Consider the following 12781-nt stretch of genomic DNA (forward strand, 5'->3'; position numbering starts at 1 on the left):
TGTCTGTTTGCTAAAAGTGGTTGCAAGGAGGAGAAATGAAATAACAAACAATGTGATACTATGGTAAATGTATGATGTCATTGTAACACCACATAACAGCTCTCTTTACTGCAGCAGTATCTCATACAACCAGCAGAATTCAGTATTTATTATCCTGAGCTGAAACGTAATGATATTGAATTGCAAGAATATGTGCACTGGTCATCCTTACAGCGGCATACTTGTTTTGGTTTGTAAGATAAACAAAACACCAACTACATTAGGCTAGCAATAGATCAATCACGTTAATGGCAACAGAACTTGAGGGAATGGGTACATTTGAAAAAAAAAGTTTCTGAAAGACTAGGTGTAGTGTAAATAAAGGTAAGTTTTTCGGAAATCAGTTCATTTGATTTCAAACCTATTTGTTTATGTAATATAGTCATTAATTTGGATGACTTCTGTTATTTTACCGCCACTGTTTTGTTACTTTAGAACCATTGGAAAAAACAACATACACAATCATACTCATATGCACCGTCATCATAATTAAAAAGAACATAATCTAGTATTCTGTATGACTAAAGTCTTGGGCAAGATTTGAACCACCAATGCATCCCATTACAAACGAATTATATAAATGGGAACCTGGTAGGATAGAGTTTGATATGTGAAGGATTTCATCCTATGCCCTTACAGAAGCCGGAATGGAATTCTTGTACATTCCCTGGGAGTTGAGGAAGTATAAAGCATACAGTCCCAGTAAGTCAGTGCCAGGGGTTGTAATAATTGAATGTGCAACTGTGCCTTGAGCTACGCTTGTGGAAAATAGGCGAAATATAAATGCCCCATATCATTACTATAATAACAAGACAAGCTATTGAACCTTAGTGTTGCGTGATATACATGTAAGATATAACTGTGTGATCTGTGAAGCAGAGCAAATATAGAAAACATTCATGCATGAAAATTAAAGTGAGCTTACACTCACTAGTGACTCTCATTGCGTGAAAATTGGACTGCATGTTTATGTAATCCCGACGATGTATGATACCTGTACTAAACGACATCTAGCTACTAGCAATTGATGTATGATACCTGTACTAAATGACATCTAGCTACTAGCAATTGATGTATGATACTTGTACTAAACGACATCTAGCTACTAGCAATTGATGTATGATACCTGTACTAATAAACGACATCTAGCTACTAGCAATTGATGTATGATACCTGTACTAAACGACATCTATCTACTAGCAATTGATGTATGATACTTGTACTAAACGACATCTAGTTACTAGCAATTGATGTATGATACCTGTACTAATAAACGACATCTAGCTACTAGCAATTGATGTATGATACCTGTACTAATAAACGACATCTAGCTACTAGCAAGTCATGTATGTATACGTAGTTGATCAATTTACTAACCTACAATAAAGAACTCGTGTTTTAAAGAAAGTGGGAAAGGCAAAGTTTGATTTTATCTCTAGTGATTTTTTCTATCAATTTAAATGTGAGCACCACTCCATGATACAAAATATTTTCATAAACCTCGTGTCCTGAAAGTCAATTCTTGATTTTATGTCACATATGCGATTGCCAAAATACACCAAATTGAAATTATAGTTTACCTTTCATACTGTTCTCACAATGGTTCAATGGGATGTAGCAGACACATTTGTGTTAGATGCACACTGAATATTCATGACTCCTATAAAGGGCTTATTGTCTAATTTTATCAACAGAGGTGAAAATTGTATTATTTGGTGTTTCTTGGCTATTGTATGAAACTTATGTGATGTAAAATCATGAAATGACTGAGCCAGAACCCAAACTTTATGAAAATACATCTATTTCCTGGAGTGATGTTCCTTTAATGGAACCACTTTTTCAATATCAACCCATCATCTATATCTCTTGCTTTATAAATATTTCCTTTGGCCACTTTTGAGTAAAAGTTATAGACTCAGAAATAGAATACAAGGTAACGACATGTGGAACAAACCTGGTAAGTGATATATATGTTATATACTGTACACAATACACAGTACAATACGTGAGTGCTTATAGTTTTGTCTACGAAAACAAACCTTAAATTGATAGTATTTGTACAGGCTATGCAAACAACATCCACTGGCTCTAGCTACAGTATACTAAAACCTGGACATTTTGGCTAAAGACTTATTTTCGTTTTTTTCACTGGAAAACATAAACACAAGAAAGTAGTAACTATATAAAAATGCCTTCTTGTACATGAACACAATTTACCTGTCTGGTAATAGTGAAAATTAGTCTTTGAGAACAGCAGATGACTGTAGAATAGCAAAATTTTCAAGGTTTACAGAACATGTATCTATAGACACAGCAGCAGTGTTTTCAGGGAGGGGAGAAATAGGATCCGAATCATATTTGCAGCACAAATCTGAATAGATGTACGTCAAAATAGAAATGGTTTAACAAACCCATTTGTAGGGAGTATTTACAGCCAGCTAAAGCATATCGATATATATACGTACATGCATACTACCATCATTTGTAGCGGTTAGTTTTCAAGGCCGCCTTTTCATCCCTGAGAAGCAGATTGCTGAATAACACATTACAGGATCACTATTATGCTTCTCCAAATTCAATTTACAAATCTTCCATATTTTATTCCCAATCTGTCAAAGCTGAGCCGTATGAAAACTGATCCACTATTAAACGTGCATATCACAAAGGAACCTGAAATTGATGCATCTTGAAAGAAGAGAAAGCTTTAATACAAGTCGGCAGACAATACTTTCAATCCCACGGCTCACATGGAAAGTGTAGGGATATGTAAAAATGGGATTCATATAGAGAAACTCAAGTCATCTATATGTCCTTGTATTCAGTGTACAAGCAACGTAATTCAGCCATGAGGTAAAGACGATTATCTCTTAATCATTCTGTAAGTCTCCATTTAATAGCTCTTACCAGCAAATCTAGAAATTAAGTTGGCCGTAAAATAGACTCAGAAAATGAAAAATATATACTCAATATCGGCTCAACACTGTAGGTCATGTATGAGGATAAACTTAACGCAGACATTTTACTACCAATTATTCACATTTCTTAGATATTGAGAAGTTTACTAGGGTTCAAACTTTTTTCTCAACAACCTACACATATCTTTTTCATAATTACTATTTGCAACATCTTTCTTCATTTAGCTGAGGGGAAATAATGAGAGAGATAAGGGGTCTCATTAGTCTACAGTTAAATGATAAGGCCTTCTAGTTACATGATTCTTAGTAGAATAACAAGAACATATAACAATGTGCATGTTGATGAGGTAAAGCAATTTTACGGTTTGACGTAAAGAAAATGAGGGTGGGGGTGGGGGCTTATAATGCAGTACAGTTCAAAATTTGATTAAAAGTAATTTTTTTTAAATAATCATCTTTTTCCATCCTTTAAAATATTTCAATTAATGAATGTTAGAGCAATTAGTTTCACCTTTATATTTTATGTAAATATGTTAGAGATGTGCTTAACTTTGATAAATATTTTATTGTTTATTTGAATATAGAGAATGGCTATTTACATAATAATCATGTTAGTTTTTATATAGCACTTATTACCTACTCTGTGCTCAAAGTGATTTACAAAATTACCTCTGGCACGGATCATACAATCCATTGCAGCCTTTATAAGCACATAGGATTAAAGTATTCACATTGCAACCTCTATCCTACCAGGTCCCTAATTATACAGCTGGGTTGACTGGGGTACACATAGGATTAAAGCATTCACGTTGCAACCTCTATCCTACCAGGTCCCCAATTATACAGCTGGGTTGACTGGGGTACAATCGTGGTTCAAATCTTGCCCTAGGATTTTAGCCATTCAGAAACAACTAGCTTGAAAGTGCAACATGTAAATTCCAAGCCAGCTACTCTAGACTAGTGACTACAACTTCATTACATTCAAAGATTCAACCTTTTAGGCGTATTCCCTGCTTTTAACACATTTCAGAAACTGAATACATAACAGACGCTTAAATTAACCTTTAAAGTCAAGTAAAGCCTAAATATTATGTTGCAATTCCAGGTAAGTCTTATGGGTATCACTGATCAATTCATGCATGCAAATGACTTGATATCTGTTTGAAAATCAATGTCCCTTCAAAAAACCTCCAGGTATCTCAGACAGATCAAGAGTAATTCAATAATTAAAACGGCTTTGTTTTTATCAAGGGACTTCCCTGATACTGAAAACTAACCTTAGCTATGAAGTAAATGACCAGAAGGGTTAGCTGTATATCACGTTATGTACAGCTCACTTGTAAAAGTTAATTCCATATATGGAGCAAAGTTTTTTCCTTATATGGAAAAATCTAATTCCTATATATGGAGAAAATTGAATTCCTTATATGGAGAAAACCTAATTCCAAATATGGTAAAAATTAATGACAATTCCTTATATGAAGAAATGTCAATTTCTTACATTGACAAATATTAATTCCTTCTACGGAGCAAGAAAAACAGCTGAAAATTTGAATGAATAAAATATTCAATAGTTTCTGAGTTGATTTTATCTCTGTAAGTCCCATGTTTTGTCACTTGTGTATAAGCCATATTTGTACCTGCTGTTGGACATGACTCAGATGTTGAAAAATGTTGGAGAAATACTTCTCAAAGCATTAGAAAGAGGCAACATTGGCCGTATTTAGTTTTACTACATATTTTGCTGTCATCAAGTCTTGATGCAAAATTATCTGAAATATTTCAATATGGCAGTTTCTAATGGTAAGTATATAAATCTTTTCATGAACTATTGGTGGCAATACAGTCAGTATGCTGAACATCAATATTTAGAAATCAACATTTTAAATGTAGGAGTGGCGCCCTCACAGGCGATCTGCAAATCTTGTTCAACTACTTTATTTACAAGATATGTACTGTTTTCAAAAATTTCTACCCTTTTTGAAATTTGTTGGCATATCTAAAAAATATTTTGGAGGGAAGCTTTAGAAACAATTACGATTTATGCATAAATGTCAGAATTTTGGCTTCAAATAATTTGTTACTGCAATACTGATAAATATTTCTTTCAATTTCATATTACATACCACTGACTTTGTAAGTTTGTAGTGATTGGTGTTGCAATGCAACTATCACTGCAGAATTCAAGTAACAGTTGAAGATAAAACCATGTCCAGAGACATTTGGAACAATTCATTTTGGTGAGTATTAATATTTCAACCAATAAACACAACATACTTTTGATAACCCTCAGTGAGAGCTTTCAACTGCAAAAGGTCAGTCTTGTTCATGACTTCAATTTATTTTAATATTTTGAAGAAGAAAAATCAGTATAGCAAAGCAATGTTATATTTTTTTAGAGTCACAAACTGCAATTTGTCTGTTGTACTGAACTGTAATCATGTGGTGATCTTCACCATAAATAGTAGTATATTTGCACTGTACAAGTAACCTAATACCCCCAACAGGGAATATACCTTACCCTTCCTGTACTTAGCTTCAATTATCCTGAGACCATATGATACATGTAGTATAAATTGCACTCTACAGAAAACACAACTGGGATCAAGTTCGTGTGTTTGAATAGAGACACAAAACACATTCTGCCCTCCCAAAATACTTAGATTCAATTCAATAGCAAGATGGTGACATTTGCACTATACATACATGTAACCTACCTAATAGGGATCATATTCATGTATATAAATAAACAAGAGACCACATTCTGCCCTCCCCTATACACAATGTACTTAGTTTAAATTATTCCAAGATTTCTCTTCTCGTCAGTCGTGATACTTATATTTAAATTATAGAACCTAATAAGGATCAAATTCAAGTGTAGGTGAGACAAAAATTATACTCTGTCTTCTCCTACTTATATAGTTTGTATTTACAATGTGATGATCTCCATCGTAAGTTGTGATATTTAATATTTCATGTAACCTAATAGGTTAAAATCCACACATTTTGCCCTCCCCAATACCTAGCTTTAATTATTCTGACATGATTTTTTTCATTGTTAAGTGGTGATGTTTATACTATTTGCACTATACATGTAAGCTAATAGGGGTCAAATTGACACACTAGTTGCCCTCCCCTATACTTAGCTTCAATTATTATGAGATGGTGATATTTGCACCATACATCATTACACGAGGTCATGGTGGCGGTGTACTATTTCATGTGTGTGTATAAAGACTGATTTGATCGAAGACAGCTGGTACATCCTCTGATAATATCAGGGACTCAACTACAAATCAAACATCACATATAGTCCAAAGAAAGTTACAGATGACAAAACTACATTTTGTAAATTGATATTTTTTGAAAATAAAAATATTATTTTTAAAGAGCGAAGGCAATATTTGGAATGACACTGCTTACCCATTAACTTGCAGCATTCTTTTCACTAATGCACAAATTTTGTCACTATCAGAATTGAAATTTCTAAAGAAACATCAGTTTTGAGGCCGCCTCTCTCTTTCCTAAGCAGAGTATGATTCGCTCAAGTCTCACAGCATTTATGATCAGAAGTGGCCTCTAAACGCAAGGCAATATTACCTCAATGACTGTGATAGTTATAGGTAATACACTGATATAGTGAGTTAGAAATTAAAATAATGGAAAAAATCTGATGACACACAGGTTGATGAATTAAATTAATGACTAACTGACTGACATAATGGCTGAGTATTGGGCAAAAAACTGTTACTAACAGTAATAATGACCCAATATGGGGAAATAAACTGAACTAGTGACTTAGACAACCTACTACTGGGTAATAACCTAAAATAATGACCTAGTATGGGGTAATAATCTGAATGAGTGACTGAGATAGTAACTTACATGTACTACTGAGTAATAACCTAAAATAATGACCTAGTATGGGGTAACAATCTGAATGAGTGACTGAGATAGTAACTTACATGTACTACTGAGTAATAACCTAACATAATGGCCTAGTATGGGGTAATAATCTGAATGAGTGACTGAGATAGTAACTTACATGTACTGCTGAGTAATAAACTAAAGTAATAACAAATATAATGGCTGAGCACTGGGTAACAATCTGATTAATAACGTAATATGGAATTATAATAATAAACTGAATTAATAAACTGAAATAACGGTCGAGTACAGAGTAATAAACGAAATAATGACCTAGTACAGAGAAATATGAAACTGAAATAATGACCTACTCCTGGGTAATTAATAAACTGAAATAATGACAGAGTACAGAGTAATAAACGAAATAATGACCTACTCCAGGTTACTAATAAACTAAAATAATGACCTACTCCTGGGTAATTAATAAAGTGAAATAATGACCGAGTACAGGGTAATAAACTGAAATAATGACCAAGTACAGGGTAATAAACTGAAATAATGACTGAGATAGAGTTTGGTGTAGTACACTGCAAGACCTCCTAGGCTAGGTTTGCCAGTCATTATCACATAATACTACGATGTAAATAATTGTAATACTGCTGGCAATGTCTTATTGCTTCCAAATGTCATTAAGTTTTTAGTTTTCATTCCACAGATTACAAAGTTTTATCAAAAGAAACTGTTAACTTAAATTATGAGCAAAATATGTCTTTCAACAGTTTCCATGGTGTGTACAATGAATTGCATAGTTCATGAGGATCACCTATATCTATTGAGCTAGGGGGTCTTGATACAATGTGTCAATATGGAAGATGTACAAAAATGATACCTTAGGTTCCTTCACAAAGAAGTGGTCCTAGAGGCCAAGCTATGACCATTAGTTAACTCATTGGGTTTCTCTGACAAACGTGGACAGAGTGTTTTCTTGAAGGCTTGTCTGAATCGTCTTGACATAAGGTTGTACAGTATAGGGTTGATGGCCGAGCTGAGATAAAAAAGGACCAATGATACGTGGTACAGATATTTGGCGTAGATTCTACGAAAGTACTGAGGCCATGATTCCATGTCCAAATTAGGTAGGAGTCGGATGACGTGGAAGGGAAACCAGCAGAGTGCAAAACACAGTGCTATGATACCTGTAAGAATCAAGACAAAAAGAAGAAAGTTTAGTCTATAATTGCATAAAGCCATAAAGCTTAATGTTAATAGGCACTTTACAATGCAAAATTAAATAAAAGATGTCTATCATTAAAGAAAACCACTTAAAATACAATTTTTAAAGAAATTCTACCATAAAAACTCGAACAAATTGTAAAAAAAATAAAAAAAATATAAACTTCAAAATGTTAAAAAAATTAAAATGTTCAACAGTGTTCAAAATATTCATTACGACAATTTCTACACAAGGGTTTAAGTACATGGGTTGCTATATTACCAAATTGTTGTACATGTTGCTTGAATATTTGAAGTTTTATTGGTCACATCATAGTAAATATAAGTGATGTTCCTGGATGGTATATTTTCATTTCTTCAAAATTTCCATTTTATTTTTTTCACGAATGTCCTAATGTGTAGGAACTCTGAATTGAGCAGGTCCAATGATGAAGAATTGAGAAGCATGTCATCTTTCCCATTTAATAATAATAATAGTCTTTAATTACGCTGGATAGTTCTTTAAGTTTTTATAAACTTGTCTTGCAAGAAGTCTAGAGAGAGGGCTGACCCCCTCATGTGTTTAGTATTAATGCAGGAGGAAAGTGAAGTACCCAGGGAAAACCTATGCTGTTCAGTACAGTCAACCTGAATGATACTCTTCTTACAGTTAATTGTCACTGAAATTTAATCAAACCCAGACCAGAGTTTGAACCCATTGCAATGGTCAGAGGCCAGTGGTCAAATTAATCAGCCACTGATAACCCCTTTGTTAGCTTCACTGTGGCCCAAAACAGTTCATTAAAGATTTTTCAACTTTATGCCTTTTTAGCTTGGTTCTAATTAAACATTATACGTGTGTATGTATGTACTTATAATAAATCTAATACACAATACAATTTAATAAATCTCATACATTATTTGCTTTGTATCACTCAAATCAGTTCGTTTACGAGTTATATCTTAATACCAGGTTTGAATTCAGTCAATCGCAAGTGATGGTTAAGTTGTTTTTCACTAGGTACAATAATGTGAGTACTTTTTAAATATGCAGTAAAAATTACATCTAAACACGTATAAACTCAGCTTGTGCCCCTTTAAAATCAGAAAACCTGCCATCAAACATCACCTGACTCAATAAAAATCTTACGAACAGAGATATTTGTTGCAACAGATGATAAACTGTAACAATACATGTAGTTGTTAAGAGTTTTGTTCAGCCTTATAACACTTTGTTTCGGGTTTTGTGATTTTACTTGTACATAGAGTGAACATCTAGGCCCATCTATACTACAAATCATCCAAGGAAGAGTTCACTAAGCTCTTTAGGTAGCAATACAGTATCAATATTCCATCTTAAATTTATCCTAAAATGGTAATCTTTAATACCCTGCTTAGGATATATGGAAGAACTTTACATATACAAGGTTTTATCTAAATGAAACTTGGTGTTATTATTGTAAGTATTGAATACCGTGCACACACACACCAGGCAATGTGATATGTAGATTTAGGTTCTGATACCTTTGTTGTACCAAACACCTATGAATACACAATGATATAATGTGGTCCTAATTTGCATAGTTGAGTCAAGATTGAGTCAAAAATTGGTTATTATTTGGTACAAAAATTACACTCATTACAGCATACCTACATTGTATAAGGGTGTTATTAAAAGAGTGCCTCTGGCTGACTATAGAGCCATAGGTATCTGATGACATAGTGTGAAGCAAAAGTCGATGTGACATAGATGTGTGCTGGCTGACTAGAGAGACCATAGCTATCTGATGACATACAAATGTAGATGTGTGCTGGCTGACTAGAGAGATCATAGCTATCTGATGACATAGATGTGTGCTGGCTGACTAGAGAGACCATAGCTATCTGATCACATAGATGTGTGCTGGCTGACTAGAGAGATCATAGCTATCTGATGACATAGATGTGTGCTGGCTGACTAGAGAGACCATAGCTATCTGATCACATAGTATGCGGCAAAAGTTAGCATGACATAAATGTGTGAACAACCATGAAAACATTGGATAAATTGAATTTGCACAAAATCAGATTCCATCAAATTCAACTTCAATTATCATTCTATGGCAGTACACTACAATCTATGTGCTGAATATTCTTATCATTGTGCATGGTGGTTGAATATAATTTTGTGCATATTCAATATATCCAACGTTTTCATGGTTGTTCACACATCTATGTCATAGCTACAGATAGCTATGGTCTTTCTCCTGTGCATGAGCCGGCCAGGCCATGGTGAATTTAAATACAAGTGTAGATAAGAGAAAATACGGTGTGACATGTCACTTTTAATACTCTAGAGAATATTATTAAAACATATTGCAACTCTATTTCAAGTATTTCATATATGATTTTTAAAATGAAAAATTAAATTTTAATTTTTAATTACTTTCCTTTCCAATAACTTTTCATTTTCAAATAAATATACATAAATATTTTAAGTTCATACATCTCACAATACAAACTGAAGATTTAAGTCAATGACGGGATATTATTTTTTCATACAAGATTTTGTTTCTGCTGACGGTTTCATTCTACAACAGTGGCAATCTAGATTTTGGTTTACTAAGACAGAAACAAACTCAAACTATTGTTGTGATATGTTGATAAAAGCTTTTTATTGAACATTGGTTTTATTGTACTCACAGTAGGGTGGTATTTCTGATGACTTCCATGATCTTACAGTGTACATGTTGGAGATTTCAAGTGTTTACACTGTCTTGATTACAGGGTAATTATATGCACAACAGAGGTACAACTACATGTATTACCCACTTGTGTAACCTAGTACATCAAACAACAGCAGTTTTAGTTTGTGTCTAGTAAGCTTAAACCTTGCATGCCACTATAATAGTATTATTCCATGTACATTGTACATACCAACTTGAATGCATTCAAACAGAAAATATGCCATTTATTCCTGGTAATTCTATATCATAACAACACATCTACGTCATCAGTTAAAATCATGATCAAAATAAAATAGACATATTAAACTGCCAAAATTTCCCCCCAGTTTTCTTCAATTAAGCTTCCACAGATTTAAGTTTTAAAAAGTTTCTCTCCAAAATTTTTGTTCATTCAGCTTGAAAATACTCATGATGTATCTGAAATTGGTTTTGTCTCTACTCATATTTGACCTTTAGTGATAATTTTAGGCTAATGTCAAGATCATTGTCTTCAGCTGAATGAAGGAATTGATTTGTCATGGGGAATAATATCTAGGAATTCCCTCTGAATCAAGACTGGTGGATACATTGGTCTCTAAGTTACTCCTTTTATTATATTGTCCATATTGTCTAAGAACACATAGCAGTAAATAAGTAACTTTAAACATTACCCTTTACTGACGTTTCGGGAATTGTATAGTATTCATGCAACAGGTACATCAACACAAAAACAACATTTACATGTACACAACAAACAACAACAAGATCCCAAAACAACAACAATAATATCAACACATCAACAAATTTATTTTTATTGCATGGTTGGATAAAGATCAGGGATAGGTAGATAGGTTGTGATAGACAGAGAAAAAAATGCACTGCCCTACTTTAACTTAAACGTCAATGAGTATACATATCATAAATCATGTCAGACATAGTGGGACTTATTCCCACATCACCTTGAATAATACATACACTTGACTTATATTCTACATCAATTGAATTCAACTGATAATGTTTGACCAAGTGTGTACCAGCAACATGGGATTAATCTGAACATTGGCAGAATTTACAGAGAACACAGGATTGTTGTTAGCAATGAGTACGAATACTCCCTATTGGCCTTTCCTGGGAAAACCTATTAACCAACTAATCCCAGGTGACATGCATGGAAGACCACGGTGCTGATAACAAGTTATAGTCACATGGTCAAGAACTACATTTTGCTACTTCTTATATGCTGAACAGGTATGCATGCAAAAGGTCATAATGAGTTACGACACTTAATGACCACAATACTCAATCAATCTCCAAGCAGCTACACAAGAGGAAGCCCTATAGGCTAAAAGAACACTGGCAGTCACTTGGCCAAGCTACCCTATAATGAAGCAAGCATGCATGGAAGAGCCCATACTTTATGATGATATGTTAGTGAACAGTCTCATAGCCATGTCCAGACTTGGAATGCTCTGAAAAGATTTTGAGAAATTTTCTAGCCAAGCTGCTCCAATGTTGAGCAGTTATATGCATGTCCTACATGTAGGTATTCCTGGGCTTCAATGAGTGATGGATTCAACATTATAAAAGTTACAAACAGTCACATGGCCTTACTGCTGGACCTAGTCAACTGGGACAGTGCAGGCATACATTGGTCGGAAGTGTTCTAACCCATACAAGTTACAGTCACATGGCCAAGTCAGTTGGGACAGTGAAAGCATGCATGGACTGGAAGGGATCTAAAGTCAATAGGCGTTATTAACAGTCTCATAGCCCTCATTACTTTTGACATGGACAGGATCAGTATGAAATCCTAACTTGTAGATCAGTTCAAATCTTTTATACCTTATAAAATGATCCACATGATCTAAGCAATAAATTGCAGTTGTCATTAGCTATTATGCATACACATGATCTCAGCACACAGCTATGGTCTAATTATGGAGTATAGATATGAAATAATCACTTTTAATGACTTGTATGATTCCATCCATCATGAAAGTCTCTGCGGTATAACCTTGGTACCTTGCCCTTCAACAGGCAGAT

At 34.0% G+C, this 12781-nt stretch overlaps 2 protein-coding genes across 2 annotated transcripts in view; both read right to left on the bottom strand.

The window, feature by feature from the left end:
- LOC144445026 (uncharacterized) overlaps positions 1-12781 on the bottom strand; it is a 290502-nt gene that overhangs the window by 16517 nt on the left and 261204 nt on the right. The window lies entirely within an intron of this gene.
- LOC144444853 (growth hormone secretagogue receptor type 1-like) overlaps positions 7722-12781 on the bottom strand; it is a 110356-nt gene continuing 105296 nt past the window's right edge. The window contains exon 3 of the mRNA XM_078134404.1: positions 7722-8017. Coding sequence (XP_077990530.1) covers positions 7722-8017 — 296 coding nt within the window. The remainder of the gene's footprint in view (positions 8018-12781) is intronic.

The sequence above is a fragment of the Glandiceps talaboti genome, chromosome 13 (genome assembly GCF_964340395.1).
Source record: "Glandiceps talaboti chromosome 13, keGlaTala1.1, whole genome shotgun sequence".
NCBI classification, from domain to species: domain Eukaryota; kingdom Metazoa; phylum Hemichordata; class Enteropneusta; family Spengelidae; genus Glandiceps; species Glandiceps talaboti.